Here is a 19,502-nt window from a genome sequence, read left to right as displayed (position 1 = left end):
AGGTGACAAGGTGCTGGAAAGCCCTGTGTCTTGGGCAGGGTCTCCCTCTGCTAATCAGGGGGGAGAGACCTCCTCTGTTCGACTCATGAGACTTGGCAGGCTCATTCCTGCTGATAATATCAAAAGAGCATGCAAAAACTATGAGCCAAGACAGAGGGACATTTTCTTGATCATTAAGCCTCTATCCATGGCTGTGAAGGAACGGAGAAGCAATGCACGCCACCACCACCCCCACTTCTAACAAGCTACTTCACCTACCGCTCTGAGCTCTCCTGATGAAGTTTAGTATTGCTTCAAGCAATTATTAATCTAGCCGTGAACAAACTTTCTTTTGCTAAACCTGGAACAAAAAGCCCTGGTACAAGCAGGGCTGGCTGCTGATGCATGCTTGTAAAGGAGTAAAAGCACAGTAGCTTGCATTATCCCTTAAATCTGTTTGTGGTCCAGGGTTTCTGTGCGAGCAAGACTGGGCAGGACAGCATAAACAGCTGAAATCTTTCAGTGTTAGTGTTCCCAGCCGTGCCGGAGGAGGGACAAGGCTGTGCTTGGCACCAACAGAGGGCAGGCACCAGCTGGGTGCAGGAAAATCATCTCCCCTGAAATGCCTTTGGACTCACAGACTGGCATGCTGCCATTCACTGCCTGGGCACTAGCCTTTCTTTACATTACTGTTACAAAGGGACTGCAATTAGGTCCAGTATATAATGTGTACAACTTGAACTACGTCCACCCTATGCTAAATATCATTCCCCAGCTTTCAGAGACACGGGCAAAACAGAAAAGCATCGCAGACTGCATTCCTGACAGGCTCTAGCCTAGGCTCGATCCGGATGTCAGCAGATTAAATGCCTGTTCTCTTCTTGAGACCCTTCAATGAATTGAGACCCATCAATGAATCTCATCGCTGCCTGTACAATACCGCCCTAGCTGACCGCTTTGACAACTCCCTCATATTTTTAAAGTCCATGCCTCCTTCTGCCTGGACAAGGCACTGAAGACAGGCAGCTGCTGTCTCTGCTGGCATATAGAGGTGTAGCTGCTGGTGCCTCCTACCACTTCTGCTACATGGCTGCTTTGTTGGTTGGTGAGGCAAGGTTTCCGATGGAGCAGGAATGCGGGAATGTGAAAGCTGCGGAGCTTCAAAATTAACACTGTCTGAAGAAGCTCAAGAAAACGCCTGTAGGAAAAGAAATGCTCAACTAGAGAAGCAGAAAGGTGGCTTACTGGCAGAGATACAAAAAAATGTAAAAAATCAGGAGGTGTGTTTCTTCCATCTGCAAAATTTGGGATGACTTACTGGATACCGATCTAGAAAAGACAAGTATCATCAGCACAGGAAATTGTGTGGCTTTACATATGCTCTCTGAAAACTCTTCCAAACATAGCACTGCAGGTGGCACAGCCGAGCTACAGATGGGGTAGCAGGGACACGGGCGTGGGTTTTGTTGCTGTCTGCCCATGCAGCGCCAGGAGCAGCCTCCAGACGGGGAGAGGGTACATCCGTGGCAGGGAGAAGGCAAAGCTGAGGTGCTCCACCAGCAGCTTCGCTTGCTGTTTTGAAATGCGATGGCTCTTGACGTGAATTCTGCCCTTCTTTCCCATGAAATCGTCCCCTCCTTTCCTTATGGGCTTTGATGTCCAGTGCGATGGTTATCAAGGGTAACCATGAAGGAATGCCACATTCAAGCAAATCGCTTCTACATTGGCGCTGTGGTTAGATCAGATGACTAGTCCTGCCTACGCTGAAAAAGGGTGTACCAATGCATCAGAGCACCAGGGCTAAAGCCCTAGTCTACTTACATTTATAAAAACACAGCAAAACCATAGCTCTTACTAATTTGCCCTGCTTTACCAGAAACACGGATACTCTTAGATGGCTGTATACAAGTATGTATCTCAGCGTACACTTACCAACAGAGCCTGGGAGATAAGGAGCTGTGAAGGGCCGTAAATTATGACCCTAATTTTGATTAAATCAACCGCTTGGTGCCCCCCACGAGGATGTCTGGCGCAGAAGTGCTTTGACCACCAGAATGACCCGGCAGAAGGCCAGCGGGCACAGGCATGGCACACTCGCCTGTCGGAGCCGGGTGGCTGCCCGGCTCTCCCGCCGTCCCTCCGCAGCAAGTCGGTTGTTTTGCAAGTTTGTGCTGTTTTGCGCCGTTACCAAAACTCAAAGGCGCGGGGGCAACCCTGGGCTGAGCCTTCGCTAAACAGCAAACACGAGTGGCCCGAAAGAAAAAGCCCGGGGGGGGGCGGCCGGGCCGCCCCGCCGGCGGAGGAGGGAGGGAGGCGGGGAGGAGGGGTTTGGCGGGGGCCGGCGGCGGCATAAGAGGCGGGGAGGCCGCGGTCGTGCCGTGCCGTGCCGTGCCGTGCCGTGCCGTGCCGTGCCGTGCCGTGCCGTGCCGTGCCGTGCCGTGCCGTGCCGTGCCGTGCCGTGCCGTGCCGGCGAGATGGAGGAGTGCTACAGCAAGGCGGAGACCCTCGCCCTGCGGAGGAAGCACATCGGGTAGGGGCAGCGGCGGGGGCCGGGAGCGGGGCGGGGGAGGAGGATGAGGAAGGTCTCCGGCGGCTGCTCCGGCCCCCCCCGGCGGTGACAGCGGCCGGCCGGACCCGCTCGGCGCTGACCGGGGGCTTACAGCGCTGGGCGGCCCCTCCGGCCCCGCGGCAAGCCCCTGCGGGGCAGCGGGCACAGCCCCGCCGGCAGCAGGTCCCCGCGGCCGGGGACTGCGGGGCAAGGGCAAGACCTGTCGGCCCTTCAGCTTGCCGGATCTTTGGGCCACTTCGTTAAGACACAGCACATCAAACGCTGCTTGACTTTTTTAACAGATCAAAGCCAGCGACCGGGGGGTGGTACCCAGGTGTATTTCTGAAATGCTGCCGTGCAGGGGGTTTTTGTGAATAAACTGCACGCTCCTGAAAAATAGACGTGTCTGTTAAATGCAGCTGAGGAGATTTCTTAAGCCGAGTCTAACTGGGGGAAATTCAGGAAGGCTGCCTGCAGCTGTCACCTGAGCAATAGTCCTGGCTGTGCGCGTATCTGATCCCGCTGTGTTGCAATATTGTATTATTTCCTCCTTCTTCAGTAGGTGTCGCCAAGTGAAAAATAAGTCCAGATTGTTAAAACCAGCACTGGCTATTTGCTGATTGCATCCTAATTGTGTGGAATGTATAGAAAGCTTACTAAAGATCCATAAAAGCCATGGCTTCGTAAAGCGTGCACATCAACCTCTCTTTAGGGGCCAGCTCAATGTTAAGGGACTCTTGCCTGTGCAAGGATTATAGGATTGGGCTGTGTTCAGTGAACAAAAAGAAACTTTCACAGAAAGGACTGACACCTAACAGAAGAAAAAACTGTAGTCAGGAAACGGCTGCTGCTGCTGCTGCTGTGCACTGCTTTTAAAGTGTACCAGAGGAATAGCCGAAGATGTCAGAAAAGATCTATGCAACGGGGCTAGAAACTATGAGAAAGTAAACGACTCCCTTTCTAGGAGTCACATTCGGGCTTTACAAGTTCATAATCTCAATTTACCTGACACTAGGGATGCATTAGCAGCACTGTCTGAGTTACCTGGAAATGACTGTGTTTATCTGAGGTCATATAAACTTACTAAAAGTTCAGAAGACTTTCTCTCTGCTCAGTAATATCATTCAACATAATTACATAGCTGGCATGTTCTCCAAGGGCGGGGGGGGGGCGGGGGAAGAGTGTTTAGAGAGTATTTTGAATAATTTTACAAGGAGCCAGAGTTTTGCTGGAAGCCAGTGTGATTTAGGTGTTTATAAAAAGCCGCTTTTAAAGATTTTATCCAAAGCAGTCAGGATGAGATACTGAGATTTTTAGGACCTGCTCGGCACCTCTGAAAATAAAGCCTGCAAGGCATTACCGTTTTGTTCTTGAATGTGACCTCTACACAGTACAGTCATCCATTGCGTAATGAATTTTTGGCTATAGTATAAAACAATGCTTAACAACTTAGTTTTATTCCCTGGGAGTTAATTGGCCATACATGTTCGTAAGGCATGTAAACAAACAGAGCTACAGCCTAGAAACGCAGCAGGACGTATAAGGACCTGGAATGACTTTGCAGTCACTGTGCCTGTGTGAATCTGCTTGCAGTCAGAGTCATGCTTTGGAAAACGCCCTTATTAAAGACCTGCTTCTGTTCCCACTGTGCCTGGGCAGGTACACGGCGGCTCAAGAGCCATGCTTGACCACCATCTGAACCACTCACAAGCTCTTTGCAGAGAGAGGCAGTTGTCTCCAGAGCTGCAAAAGATCAACCCCCTGAAAACTCAGAGGGGGAAAAACTGAGAAAACTAAAATGATGTTATTTTATACTTCTTTTTTTTAGGCCTTCCTGCAAAGTTTTCTTTGCCAAGGACCCTCTGAAGATAGTGCGTGCTCAGGGCCAATACATGTTTGATGAGAAAGGAGAAAAATACTTAGACTGTATCAACAACGTTGCACATGGTAAGCAGTTAACTTGTAAGACTGCTTCTATTCCTTCATTTCTAATAGGAATTAGAACACACTTCTTCCAAGTGATGATGTTCACAGTGCTTCTCTGAATCTCCTTCTGTGGTTCAATAACTGACTGCTTGCTAGTAATAACTAATTATTTTCTTCTTTAGTTGGCCACAGCCATCCATACGTGATAAAGGCTGCAACAAAACAGATGGAACTGCTCAATACAAATTCCCGGTTCCTGCATGACAACCTTGTTCAGTATGCGCAACGTCTTACAGCCACCCTGCCCGAGAAACTCTCTGTTTGCTATTTTGTTAACTCTGGGTATGTCTGAATATTTATTTTTTTCCATTATGACTATTTTGCTCCTGTTTGAGATGGACACTTAGAACAGCTTGGTCTAAATCCTACTAAGTAGGACGTAGTAATAAGCAACAAAAATATTTCCAGTACTGATGGAAGGATCCTTCCCATTTGCAGCTGTCATATTTAGTGTGGTGGCTCAATGCAAGAGAGCCAAAACATGAAACTGGTCTGCTGAATGCTATGCAAAAAAGGGGGAAAAAGGCAAGAAAAGCAAATTAGACTGCAAATTGGTGAACGTTATGTACAGATTGATAAACGCTATCTGTAAATTGACGTATGACCTTGGAAACGAGTAGTCTTCTTTAGACGGTCCCTTTAGTCTGTGATCACTTGTGTTTCCAGAACAGACAACCCGCAGGGACTTGTGAGCAGAGGGGCTGCTACGGGTCAGGCTGGAAGTTTGAGTCTTCATCCAGGGAGCAAATTTGTGTTCTCTGCTGCCTGATAGTGCAAGCGCTGGGGAGGACCGAGCTGTCGTGGAGGGTGGGAGACGGGGCTGGTGCGCTGTTGCTTTTCAAGGGTTTGTGGCTGCATTGCGCTCTCAGCTGCAAAGCGGTCTCATTTGTACCAAGAGGAGGTAAATGTCTACAAGCAATCTGGGGGAGGGAAAGAAAGCATCTCTTTGTTTGCTGTTTATACAAAGAGCTGTTTTTTCTTTGCTCTTTTACATGGCATTTACAGTCTCAACCTTAGCATTGTAATCTGTATAGTAACAGAGCCTGCTGTGTTGATTTATTATATCCATTAGTCCCATGCCTCCTCTTCTGTGTCAGAATACCATTTTAATTGGAAGCGCTTCATCACTATTTTGCGGCTGTATCTGTTATTATGCAGGTCTGAAGCAAATGATCTTGCTTTACGACTGGCTCGGCAGTACCATGGGCACCAAGATGTGATCACCCTTGAAAAGTAAGTACATAGAGTAGCTTATGTGAATGCAGCCAGCAACTCGTGCCATTACTTCAGAAGCGGCTTTGCAGCAGCCCCCTGCTGTTTGTACTCTACTGCCTGCTGAAAGAAAAGCTTTGTTGCTTTCATACTAGAACAGGTCAGGAAATCCCTTTTCCGCATTTGGATAAACACAAGTTTTGAAGATCTCTGAAAAATAAGCTTGTCAGTCACCCCAGAAGGTCAATCACCTGTAACAGGGCATTTCCCACAGAGACTCCCAAAGCAATTCAGGCCAGAGACTTGAATGTTGGTTTTCAACATCAGTGAGCGGTCTGGCCACTGGGCTGCTCTGGAAAAGGGTTTTCTATTTGTCACGGTCTGCTGGACGTGTTTCTTTTTGTACAAATAAATATTCAGTGGTCAAGAAGAAAGATCCTGTGGCTCTGCAACAGTGCTGCACTGATGCTCAGCTCTCTTCCAGTGAACACAAGTACACACACAAAACCAAACAGCTCCAAAATCAGGAGGCACTGAGAGGGCTGTCAGCCATGGGGAAGGCCGCCAACCACATCTCTGGGTTTCCCTATCCTAGATGCAGCAGTAGGGTTGGTTATGCTGCTGTAGGGCTGGATCTTCTTCTCACGTTGTGATTAGAATGTCCAGCCAGAGCAACTGCAAGAGCACGTGTCTCTATCTGAACGGCACAAAGCTTGTTTGACTCAGCCATGCTCAGATCCCTGTCAGCCCTCCTTGACTCATGTGGCCAAAATCTGGACCCACTGAGAGTAGCTTCTGTCAGGAGAGGCTGAGGATGGAGCTGGCTCTGTCACTGTTTCACCGCAATGTCTTGTCTTCCTGAACACCACAGGGTATTTCTTTGCCCAGGTCTCAAGGCTCTGTAGGCTTTTGCCACAGCTACCATCCCAGTCAGGGTGGGCTTTCTGTCCTTTCTTTGCGTCCATTGGCAGGTTTTGTTGACTGGCTGGTAGAAAGGTGTAACGAAGACAAAGGAGTTCAAAAACATCTTCTCTACCCTATGTGTGTGCTACTGTGAGATTGTGACATGTCTTTGATTTGGTTTGAGGTTCCCTTCGCTTCAAGTTTATGGCTGAACGAAAGTGTTTATTCCCTGAATGAAGCTGCTACACGCTTTAGGTTCAAAAGGAGCTGTTTCCTCATTTCTAAATCAAATTGGCCCCAGCAGTAACCAGCTTTAGCACAGTCTGCAATATAAAGCTTTTATATTCAAACAATATTCATCCTTCCCCTGAAAGTGGCTTCTGCCAAACAGTCTAGCCTGTAGGGCCTTCAGGGCAGGTAGTGGTGTGCTGCTGCATAAGATCCCCACCTTCCGATGCAATGCACGCTCTTGAGAGTCTTTGCAATGGTGTTGGGGTCTAGCTTGCAAAGCTTGGGGTGGCCAGAGTGGGTCCCACAGGTTGGAAATGAGGGAGCTGGACCAACCCTTCAGCTGCTACGTAAGGCCGCTAGAGGCGGTGCGGTCCAGGGGACGTCATCTTGGTCTGTCCCCATGCTGGCACTTGATTTTATGCAAGAAAAAAACCCTCCTGGTTCCAGTCTTGCTAGTGAATTAAAGTCAACAGCAATTTCATATTGCCTTTGAGAGAAAGGCTGGGATCAAGATCCCTTCACAAACAGTGCTACTGTGTTGCAGATACAGTTGCTTATTCTGGATTATTTATGGGCACAGTTTTAAATTTAGCTCTTCTGTACGTTTGGTGAAAAGTGACTTCGATATTTAACACTCATGCAGTGCTTACCATGGCCATGTTACATCTCTGATTGACATCAGTCCCTATAAATTTAATCAGCTGGGAAAGGACAGCAAGAAGGAGTTTGTGCATGTGGTAAGTGTGGTTTTTTGCTTTTTGTCATTTTTATGCCTGTTACGCAGCATATAGAATTACCCGCTTCTGGCGTAAATATTCTTTCATTCTGTTTTGCTGATGCTAGAGTACATACACCTGGCTGTTTGTCAGTGGATTAAATAGAGCAAAACTGTTCGCTTTTAGATTTCTAAGAGGGTAGTCAGCTGTGAGGCTGATTTCCTTCGTAGTGCTACAAGTTTCCTGAGTCACTGCACTGTATAGTTACACAGTTTGAAGAAATTAGCCAATATCTGTTGTGTTGGTTTGGCTAAAGATATGCAGGGCTTTTGAGTCTACTTCCAAAAACTGGAAAGGCAGACCCCACAAGTTCACACAGATCTGGGTATAGAGCTCACGGGTGTCCAACGGAACGGGATACTGTTTGATTTTCAGCCTGAACTTGTGTATCTTACAAAGTCAAAAATCATTCTCAGCCCAGAGATGTACACCAAGCAGGTCTTTCTTACCTAGACTTCCTTGCGTTAACCACACTGCCAAAGTAGTATCCACCTTTTTATACCACTTCCTTTCTCTTATTTACTGAACCCCTCCCAACACCGTTCGTAGAGGCTTGAAGGTCATACAGATTCGTACCGTGACTAGGACACTGGGAGGGAAGTGACGGACTGGAAAACCCCATTCTCCAGTTGCAGAAATGGATCTTTCTGCAAGAATCTGAAATAAGATGATGGATGAAGACTCAGTATTGTGTCTTGGGGGAGAGGAGGGATGGTCTTGAAAGGTGGATGAGGTAGACAATGGCTCTTTCAACAGTTGCATCCAGTAATGTTGAACACATCACAGGGCTGGATTGAATTTAAGCTCCTGTAAGCATTTTTGCAGTTCCATGCAGAAATTCCAGCTGTACTAACTCCTGTTATCTCTCTGTGCGGAAAGACAAAAATGCAGAGCAATAGAGAAGAAAGTAAATGTTTCATAGAAGGATGGGCTTTAAAAAAAAAAAATTGGTCTTTTCAGGCTCCTTCTCCAGATATCTACAGAGGGAAATATAGGGAAGACGACCCAGATCCAGCAAGTGCTTATGCTGAAGAGGTGAAAAAGATTATTGAAGAAACACAGAAGAATGGACGCAAGGTGTGTGTTTCGTGCTCTAGAAATGCTGAGGCTTCATCTATTAAGTGTGGCATGGGGGCATGAAACAGGCAACTAAGGACATGTTTCTTTACTCAGTTTCCCTTGCTTCCCTCTGCCCTTCATTTTTCTATGGTGGGTTCTGTGTTCAAAATGGGCCATTTTTCTACCTGATGCTCTTATCATAATTTTTCTAGGCATCATTGAAAGGATCAATAATACAGTTGTAAATAAGCAGATACAACTAAAGCAGTTTAATTTCCTATTTTATGCATTGAATCAGTAGATTGTAAATATCTTAGGGCAAGCTTTGAGCTCAGCTGAGAAACTACATCACAAATTCTAGCAAGGATATATAAAAGTCTCCAAGACACGGAGAAAATATGCTAGATAAAATCTTGATACTACCTTTCTGAGTCTAGTAGCTTAAGATAACTTTGGAGTCATCTAAAAAGGGGAACCTTTCAATCATATACAATATGACCTTGATAAAACCAGACAATTTCTGAACAGGTTTGCCTAAAATGTCTGTTAATGTTTTGTATGATGGCGTTTTGAGACATGTAGGGCATGATCCAAAGCCCACTGAAGTCACAGAAGACTTCACTGGAGATTGGAACAACATGTTCCCTTCTAGTCCAATGGACTTACATCACTCTTCTTTTAGTTTCTTCATCAACTTTTTTTTATTCTCTACTAACGGATAGTTTTGTTTTTTTCTTCCCTTGTTTCCTTTCTTTTGCATATTTCTTAGGTTTTGGTGACATAGACCTGTGGCAGGACAAGTTGTGCTAAAGGCTAAGCCTCACATGCTATGGGAAGCTTCGTACTCTTTGGCCGTAGCATGCCTCTTCAAATATAGTGTACGGTTCTTTACACGTTACTACTCGGCCTTGTTTCCAGGAAGACTGCACCAGCCCAGAGAGACCTCTTGATGCTCAGGGAGGGGTTCACAAGTGGTGTGGGGATGCAATCCCTTAAATAGCAGACTTATGCTGAGACTTTGGGGTAATATCGTATCTCTGCTGCATAGACCTCTGCTGTTGACAAGAAACGAATTTTGATATTCCGGTGTATCTGATCCACTGCTCTTACCCTTACTGACTTAAAATAACTTTCTTTTTCATTCCTAGCAACTGGAATTATTTCACCTGTAGAATTTTTCTCCTCTTTTGTCAAGTGCCTCATGCTGACATTTTACTTGTGTAGTTATTTGCATTAGGCAGGGGTGCCCAAAGCATAGCCTCAGGTCATCTTACAGTTCAGCTTCTACCCGCCTCTACCTGGTGTTCAGGATTGAACAAAAAAGCGGATCACCACATGTACCTGTAACCGGGGAGCCTTGGCATTAAGCAAGTTTCATTAACCTCTTGGGGAAAATGGCAAACACTGTTGTGCGTCTCCTGTGAATTGAAATTTGTAAATAAATTTACATAGCTCCCAGGAGCCTGATCCAATGTCCACTAACACCAGTAAGTGTCTTCCACTTCCACAGCTGTAGGAAGTCCTTGTATTCCCATCAGGTGGCAAAGGTGGCCCTGGCTACTGCAAATTTGGGCACCCCAGATTACAAAATGAATAAATTCTTTAGCCATAGCTGTTCTCAAGAGCCCTCAGTTGTCCAACCTATTGCGTGATTAAATTAAGGCACACATTTAAACGTTTATTTCTAGACTGTTAGATGTTTGCGCAAAGGCAAGCAGATGAACACAGTTCTCACCTGAGTTTGTTTTTTGTAGATTGCTGCCTTCATAGCAGAATCCATGCAGAGCTGTGGAGGCCAAGTAATTCCACCTGTGGGCTATTTCCAGAAAGTGGCAGAGTACGTACATCGCTCCAAAAGGGCATAACTGGAAAATTAACCAAAGAAACAGGTTTTTCACTATAGGCTTATCCAATCAATTCAGCTTTCACCCTCTCTTGTTCTTGGCTATCTGTGGTTCCTTTCTACTTTTTGAAGAGTATGATTCCACTTCTATTTTTTTATGGAACATCAGCTGACTAATTGTTTTTAGCTGGATAATTATCTTTCCTTTTCTATATTTAATCCTCAGGCCATAAGTTTGATGGAAGATGAAGTTGAACCATCATAGATATAACCCTGCAGTAGCATTACAGTACCCCTATTTTGCATCACAATATCAGATTTTTGTCTTAACATTTAGCAAACTAAAAATTTTGTCAATTGAAATAGCTATAGCTGTCTTTCAGCAGCCACGTTCTTTTTTTTTTTTTCCTGACCTGGTCTTACACTGGAGAATTTCTGTAATACAAACTCCCTTGTCCTAGATCGCCTACCCGATGTGTACTGCAGCACTAGTCATTCAAGCTATTCTATTTGTTTTCAGGTATGTGCGTGAGGCAGGTGGAGTGTTCATAGCTGATGAGGTCCAGGTTGGCTTTGGCAGAGTTGGGAAGCATTTTTGGGCATTCCAGCTGCAAGGCGAAGACTTTGTGCCTGACATTGTCACCATGGGAAAGCCCATTGGCAATGGCCACCCTATGTCTTGTGTGGTCACAACAAGGGAAATCGCTGAAAGTTTCGGTGCCTCAGGACTGGAGTATTTCAATACAGTAAGTTCGTAGGTGAAGGTTTGCCTTTTTTTCTTTTGGTCTGCATTTAGCAGTTAGAAGTTGTTCAGCTGATTCAGCTAACATCTGCATCCATCACTGCATCACATTACTAAGAGCTCGAGTCAACCGCAGTCTAATATCTAAAAGCAAGTGGAGAGGCTTTGAAATATGCTCTGTACCAAGTGGTATATCTTAATATGGACCAGCACTAGCTCTCTGGCAAGTCATGCATCTCGGCTCACATCCATACAGATAAATTCTTCCTTACTTCTCTCTCTCTCTTTCCACCCCCCGTCTCTGAAATGCTGACCATGTAAAATTTCATTTTCTAGGATAGGCTCTGTGCTGGTGGGGCTCATGTCCTGGCAGGCCTTGCTCTGCAGTTGTCGCCTAACAAAACAGTGACCCTTTACCAAAGGAAACATTTGAGCTGCGTGCATGCCACAGAGGAGCAGCTTTCTTCTTGTTTACCGAGTCCTCTTTCTGCTCCTGTGACTGAGCCTTCTTCCCAGCTACAATGAATCCCCCTGCTTTCAATGGAGTTTATACCCTCCAGTTCAAGAAGTATCAGATCTATCACCCACTGCTCTTCACAGGAGCATTTTGCCTGCACATGCAATCGGCAAACCATGAGAGCAGCTTGAACGCTTCAGCTGTGAAATCTTCAAATTACAGAAGCCTGAAGCGGAGGAAGAGGGAGCCCCTCCCTTGGGCCTCTTACACTGCCCAAAGTGTGGGGGACAGTGCTCCACAGCCTGCATGGCACAAAATCCCCCCCTCTTCAAGCTTTCCTCATGACGTGCCAAGCAGGAGAGGGCAAGTGAAAACTACATGGATAGACACAGATGAACGTTCCTGACGGGTTTTGTTTTCCTATTTGTCTTTGCTATCAGTTTGGAGGCAATCCAGTGTCGTGTGCTATTGGTTTGGCTGTGCTGGAGGTAATAGAAAAAGAAGATCTCCAAGGAAACGCTACACGTGTAGGAAATTACCTCCTGGAGTTGCTGGCTGAGCAAAAGGAGAAACACCCCTTAGTGGGAGATGTCAGGTGGGTGCCTTACAGCAATGTCAGAGAAGAAAAATAACTGTGCTAGAAAAATCAACAAGTTTGAAGTGAGGGGAACGCAGAAACATTATGTCATGTTTATGCTACACCTCTTTTTTAAAATGGACTACCCAAAACTGATACTGTAAGGCAATATATTTTTCAAAAAAGTTGTCCATCCATCTGCTTAGTTAGGTATAAACGTAGCCACTAGAAGAGCTCTGGGAGAGAGTAGGAGAAAGAGCCATCCGTGTGCAATAGCCCAGTTGTCAGCACGCTGTTGGGATGCTGGACACCTTGTTCAAATATCTGGTCCATTTCATTTGGAGATGTTAGTGTGGGTTTTCCTCATCTCATCTTACCACTATGATAACTGCCTTCAGGTTTTGGCGGGGGGGGTTGGGTTGTGGGGTTTTTTTTGTTCTTGTTTTTGGTTATTTGTCTTCCACAGCTCCCTGGCTTGAGGTTTGCAGGATAAGAGAGAAAGAAAATTATTCTATCATTCTTAACTGGCCATGTAGCCTTAATGAGCCAGCTAAATTTATGTATCCAGAACTATCTGTTATCCCACTCGATCATCTGAAGTAGCCAGTGCCAAAAGACAACCAAAGAGAAAGTCTCCTCTCTTTCCTGCTCCTTCCCCGCTTGCGCCCCAGGGAAGGGAACTGCAGTTGTTAGAAACAGGTTTTGCATTTGCAGCAGAAGGCTTGGGTTACCGATGCTGGATTTCACTTGTCTGTATTTTTTTTCTCTACTCCAGGGGTGTTGGATTGTTTGTTGGAGTGGATCTGGTGAAAGATCAACAAAAGCGAACACCAGCCACAGCTGAAGCCCTTCACCTTATTTACAAGTAAATGGTTTTTAAAGACTATGTGCAGTGATCAAACCCTCCTAATATTCCCCAGCAGTTAGTCATTAATTTCAGCTTAGGTTTGTCTAGCTTTTGATAACATAATACTAGAAAAAGAAAAGTTTCAAAATCTAACTCAGCCTGAAGGGTCTGACAGGACACAATATAGTTTTATACCTGTGTCTAACACAGATGTTTCCTCTTTCCACAGGCTGAAAGAGCATCAAATCCTTCTTAGTGCAGATGGACCCCACAGAAATATACTAAAATTTAAACCACCAATGTGTTTCACAATGGAGGATGCAAAACACGTAGTGGAGACAATTGATGCACTTCTCACAGGTATGTATGCTTTAGTGCTCAAAGGAGTACTCTTCTTTGTTCATTTCCAGATGATCCATTAGAAACACCAGCCACCATAATCTAGGCCATTACGTGCAAGGGAAAGTAATCAATTACATTTCTTACCGCTTGTCCAAACTGCTGTTCTTAATGCCAATTATTATAAATAAATAAAAAGCCCCATATGTACTTCACCCAAACTTTTAGGCAAAATCCTGCTCTTGATCCTTTCTGTCGCAGACTCGGTGTTACTACTCATTTCTGGTCACATATGCTATATGTTAAGGAGCGAATATATTAATTCAGTACAGGCCTGACAGACACTGGTGAAACTTTCCGTAATGTGCTCTACCTTTTTTTTCTTTTTTTCTTTTAACTGGTGTACTGGAACATGACTGTCTCACTCAAATTTAGCCTGAAGGTTTTCAGGCTCTATATATCTTCTACCTGGGAACCAATCCAGGGGAAAATAATGTCAGGTATACTATTAGCGTAAGGACTCTCCAAGCCCATTCTACATTGAATGCTCCCGTCTCCTGAGATTATAACAACTGGAGTTAGACTAGCACGAACCTGCTGGACAAAGGCAGAATTCAGCTCTGAAAGGTCTATCTGAACCCCCATGCTACAGCCAAGTTGCTAATTTCGTTCTTTTCTCTAAACGCCTCCAAGCTACACATTCCTGATACGTTAATCACATTGCCTCAGAAAAATGTTTTAGGAAGTATTCATCATTCTTCAATTATTATTCTGTGTGACAAATGCCCAGAGGAATAGCTGATTAGGTATTTTTTACTTCAGCCAGCTGTTAAATTGACTGTATGCTTACTTACCCCTGGTTCTTTCTAATTTAATTATTTTATTACCTTTTTTAGAAATGGAAGAGGCAACTGGAATGAAGACAGCAAATAATGCACAGTGTAAAAGAAAAGTATGTTTTGAATTTTTTTTAACTCTTATTCAGATAGGTGTTTGGCAAAGCAGGTATAAATTACTTTGGTAGAGCACACCTTCATTTTTGGTGGTGTGAGTGGTTCTGTGCCTTGAAACTGAGCTCAGACCGTAACCCGCTACTAGAAACCTGAGAGGATTGTGTTACTGGGGCAAATCTAAAAAGAGCTGAGTAATCAGACCTACAACGAGAAACATGTTCTAGACAAGCCCCTCATTTTGTCTGTCTTGTGTTGTGTGCAAACAAGACCAACCAGACTTTGGGCTGTGCAAAATTGCCAGCTCAGCAGTCAACAATTTTACTAGTTCTAGGTATTGCGTGCTACTGATGGTTATTTGGCTTTCTAAGCAAGCCTTCAGCCTGGAAGGTGTCTCAAGTTTTCAGGGGGTTCCAAGGATTTTGTTTCCACTGTAGCTCTTTGAGTATGAATGCCTGACATGCATCTAAATTAGGACTTCTTGGGTTGCAGCCCCAACTTTGGATAAATCATATATAATTTCTCACACCCTTAAAAACGCATGTCACCCACTGTGTTGTAGGAAAGCTTGCTGAGCTGTCCCTTGGTGAGTTTTCCAGTGATGCTGCGAATGGTGAGAAGGCAAAAGCTCAGTTGTCTAGGGATGTAGTAATTAAGGCAGAGACCCTATGGATTATTGGCTATCTAGGTTATACTAGATTTGGAGCGCAAGCCTCCTCTTACAGACATTTGTACACATTCGGTTCAATTTCTTTCAAAGCTAAGAAGCTGTGCCACTAAAAGAGGACAGTCAGGCAGGGCTGCCTAATGGGAACCAAGTCCAATGGCTGCCTGTTGGAAGGCATGCACGTGCTTTCACTGACATTTCATTTCTGTTTCAGACAACTGAAGGGAGTTCTCAACCAGGAGGTGCAAGTGAAAGCATCGGCCACATGAATGGAGCTGCCTGCAGACAAGAAAATAGTCTTTATTCTAAAAAACGCTCAGTGCCAAGTAAAAGAATAAGAACATGAAGAGGGAAAGTTTCCTCATTCAGTTTGAATTTGTGTCCGGCTTGCTTTTGAGATGAAGAGTGCAATAGTCCGAGTCCTAGGATCTGTTTGAAGCCTAGTCCTAGCTTCCATAAACTGGCTGAATTCCTATTAGCTTCAGTAGGAGTTTAAAATACCTTTTCAGATACATGAGAACTGCACCATGTGGCTTGAAATCTAAATGTGACAGAACAGACCAGTGATACACAAATACCTTGGTGCCGATGGCAGGCTTGACATAGGTGCACAAACTCAGTGAAAACTGGATTTACCTGTATTACACAGAATCTGAATTGCTTAACCACCATACAAGCAAATGCCAATCCTATTAAGTTTAAAATTATATGCTTAACATGCTATTTTTACAATCTTTTAAATTTCAATATGTAATATTGAGATAATTACTTCCCATGTTTTAATGGCTGAGTTCACAAAACAATGCTTGAGAGAGAAATCATTATTATCTTCCAGTGTAACTTAGGTCCTATGGACCATATTCCCAGCTGATGTAAATTGGTGTAGCTTTGTTAATGTAAACGACGCTCTACCAAGAGTCTACCACTGTGTGTGTAGAGACACGATGTTTATGCAGAGCATTCTCACTTTATGTTCAAAGAAAATGAAGAATCTGGATCCTAATTTTCTACAGATAAAGCAAGTTTTATAGTTAACTATTTATATAGAGTAAGATTTTATGATTTTTTTTCCCAAAATTTTATATATTGAACCCTCTCAGTCCAAAAAATATGCAAGTAGAGTATATATCATTTCAGATGCACTGACTGATTGAATTTAACCTGAGGATCTCTCAAAATGAGGTTCCCAGGGACAGCCCAGCTTGCATTCCCATGGATTTTAGTTGTTTTGACAGTCGTGGGAATTACTGCCTGAACCCGTTGTAGCAGGGCTGTTACTTTTTGTCAGTGATGATGAAGAGTCGCATACCAGTTGCATGGGATCCTGACACATAAATGGCTATGCTAACATTTGATAGATTACTAAAATGAGAGGACCACTGCATAAAACATGCATGCAACCACTTTGCAGCCACTGCCTATCTGTGCTGCAGATAGTTTAGACTGACTTGACTTCTTGTCAGTGTTAAATTTCAACGAGAGCACACAAGCCTGCTTCTCTTTTTTTAATACGTGCACAACTCCATGCTATGGAAGACAACTGAGGGCTTTACAAATGGTTTGTACTTCAGAAAGAAAAAAAAGACAAAATGTATTTCCTCTTCAATTTCAATACCCTAAGTTCTGCTGTTTTGTAATTGCTGCTAATGACCCTACTGATATGACCGAAAATTGAGCACCTTATCTAATTTCATGTTTTCCACAATTTGCTATATTAGTGTTGATGTTTCCGGTGTAATGTCTTCCAACATCCTCAAGCTGGCTTATTTGTTGTTTCATGATCTTGAATAATTCTTCCATAAAAATAAATCTCTTATTTGTAATTACGATGTCCTCCACAAAGAGGTTTTTTGTTTTAGTTTTATTCTTCAGTAACACCTATTTGATGAGGGAAGTAACTTCAGTTTTGGCTGGGGGTTGACTCCATGCTGAAGCAGAACTGGCTAGGCTGTGTTTCCCCGAGGCCCTACATGGCCCTCTGCTGTCGGCAGCTCTTACCCTCCAAGCCAGATGTTACCTCAGCTGCCACAGTTCAGCCCCTGCTAACCCTGCACCAGGAAGGATGCCACAGGTCTTTTCCAACGTGAAACTACACAAAGACCTAAGTCAACCTAATTTGGTATGTGTCCAAAGGCACGGTTTAGGTCACTCCCCGTATGGAGTGGGGCTACTTACATTATACCTCATCTGCCACGTGCAGCACCAGCAGCGTGCGCTTCCCAGCAAAGAAATGCTTGTGTGATTTATTGGAAGGGTTAAGCTCAAAGGCACACAGCCCGTCAGTCTATACGATGGCACTGACTGTTGTGGCAGGTCATTAATACTTAATTTTCAAAAGCATGTCAAAGAACTAGAAAAATAAAAAATCCAATTAGCCTAAACCTGGGGGGAGGTGAAGATTACAACTTCATAAACGCAAGGGGCCTGTGCCTCTACCTCTACCCTACCTGTGTCTTGCTTCTGCACACGCTTGAAATACGTAGAACAACCATTGCTCCAATGTACTAGTGTTTTTCACCCAGTTTCTGCTTCACAAGTCAGGAAGCTGTCTACCTATTAGTTCTGCTCATTATGCAAGGTGCGAGTTACCTAGAACAACTAAAAGTCTCCTATTGTCTTTAAACAACAGAGGCTATCACTTCTATGATACACACTGAAAAAAACCCACTATCATTTAAATGGAGGAACCAATCCAACAGTTACCAGGAGTTGAGCTGGACCTACTAGAATTATTATTACTATATCATTGTTAATGTTCCCGCAGTATCTCAGAGTCCACCTGCAAGATTATGCACAAGCCCTGCTGTGAAGGGCTTTCTAATTAGAAGAGACTGACTAAAGGATGAGAGAGTGGAAGCAGAAATAATTAAGGCTAAACACAGAGAGAGCAGTTCCAGTCAGCTGAACTGATCAAATGTATTCCCTCCACTGAACAGGCAAGGCTTTTTTCCCCTTTCCAACTCTCGGTTTCCCTTTGTCTTCTTTTTACCTCTCCTGAACTGGCTGTGCAATTCCTGTTTTTAGCCATATGGTTCAACCTCCACCCAAGCCCTTACATTCATCAGACACCTCCATAAGCCAGTTCAACTCACTGACCGTGCAGAAAAAAATAAGACCATGCTTTTTTCCACATCAGTGTTCTGCAAGGCTAATGAACAGGCGCCTGGAGGAGGCCTGAGCCTGCACAGGACATGCAGCAGGAGGAAGAGACAGTGGGGTGAGGGAAAGGCAGGGCTCCATCACAAGCGGGCATCACATGCTGGAGTTAGTTACTTTTATCTTCGCTCTAGCTCATCATTCTACTGGAAGCTGAATTAAGGTAATTTTATTGCATTCTCATAGTTTACCACTGTTTCGATCACTTTTATATTGCGCATTTAAGACTTTTAAGCAAACAGACCAGTTAGAACAAGGGAAAAAGAAAGGACCGTGCTTGCTGCAAATACTGCTGAAAGGTGACACTGTGAGAGTCTGAACCCACCACCAGTTAATTCCCCTACATAAAAGCAAGCACGACTGAACCTGTGTGGAGTCGGAAAGCTGTGCCTTAGAGAGCACTGTTCTGGGGAGAAGAAGCAGGATCAAAAGTTGCCATGTCAACGCAACACCACTGAACTGCCAGGGAAACAGAGCATGCCACATGCCCACATCTGGGGAAAAAAAGCCTCAGCCTTAGCTCCATTAAACATTGCAATGGGAATACACTGAGTAGAAGAATTTTGCAGGCGTATTATATTTTGCCTGTTGCTTTTTAGATGTATGGTTTCTTAGACATACAACAGTCTTATCAGAGAATACGTTTATAATCTTCACAGCTGCTAAGCTTGGTGGCTGCGAACTAACAGACAGCCCCACCACACCGAAGTTCAGAGGGGAAAAGTCCCCCCCCCCTCCACACACACACCCAGAAGAAGCAAGCTCTCATGATATCTGATAAAAAAAGGGAGATGAATGAAGGGGACCAAGGGACAAGCCTGAAACATTTTACATGTGTTGTTGCAATGTGCAAGGCATTTCTGTTCAAAAAAAAAAAGGAACATCATAAAGCAGAGACAAAATTTCATTTTTAATGTGGTAAAAGTCTATGTCAAATGTCTGACTGGGCCTGGGACACCATCTAAAACCAGAGCTTTCAGCACCAACATGCAAAAAATAGAGCCTAGAAAAAGAAGTCAAAAACACCCCCCAGAAAAATATTTCTAAGTGGAGAAGGCTGTTAAATGTCTCTTGCAAAATGGGACACAAGAATTTGTACAGGCATCTCTTGGATAGTAAGTTCCCAGTGCTGCAGATACTCTAAGCTAAGAGCTGAAAAAAACCAGAAAGTGTTAAACAAGCTGCATTCGGTAATATACTAGAGAAGACAAGTAAGGAACTGGGATGTCA

General features: G+C 44.4%; 1 protein-coding gene across 1 annotated transcript; it reads left to right on the top strand.

Annotated features, from left to right (window-relative positions):
* Nucleotides 1-2,367: 2,367 nt before the first annotated feature.
* On the top strand, nucleotides 2,368-16,942 carry ETNPPL (ethanolamine-phosphate phospho-lyase). Its single transcript, XM_076336881.1, has 13 exons — nucleotides 2,368-2,509; nucleotides 4,356-4,474; nucleotides 4,636-4,795; nucleotides 5,672-5,746; nucleotides 7,503-7,596; nucleotides 8,596-8,712; nucleotides 10,449-10,531; nucleotides 11,058-11,283; nucleotides 12,177-12,331; nucleotides 13,089-13,178; nucleotides 13,390-13,520; nucleotides 14,396-14,451; nucleotides 15,331-16,942. The coding sequence occupies exons 1-13, from the start codon at nucleotides 2,454-2,456 to the stop codon at nucleotides 15,460-15,462; spliced, it is 1,494 nt and encodes a 497-aa protein (XP_076192996.1). The 5' UTR covers nucleotides 2,368-2,453; the 3' UTR covers nucleotides 15,463-16,942.
* The last annotated feature ends 2,560 nt before the right edge of the window (nucleotides 16,943-19,502 follow it).

The sequence above is a fragment of the Aptenodytes patagonicus genome, chromosome 4, assembly GCF_965638725.1.
Source record: "Aptenodytes patagonicus chromosome 4, bAptPat1.pri.cur, whole genome shotgun sequence".
NCBI lineage: Eukaryota > Metazoa > Chordata > Aves > Sphenisciformes > Spheniscidae > Aptenodytes > Aptenodytes patagonicus.
This window is presented reverse-complemented; position numbering and strand designations above follow the sequence as displayed.

Coding starts and splice junctions, on each gene's coding strand:
- ETNPPL (XM_076336881.1), top strand. CDS start 2,454: ATGGAGGAGTGCTACAGCAAGGCGGAGACCCTCGCCCTGCGGAGGAAG. Junction 7,597..8,595: donor AGAAGGAGTTTGTGCATGTG/GTAAGTGTGGTT, acceptor TGGTCTTTTCAG/GCTCCTTCTCCAGATATCTA. Junction 10,532..11,057: donor TATTTCCAGAAAGTGGCAGA/GTACGTACATCG, acceptor ATTTGTTTTCAG/GTATGTGCGTGAGGCAGGTG.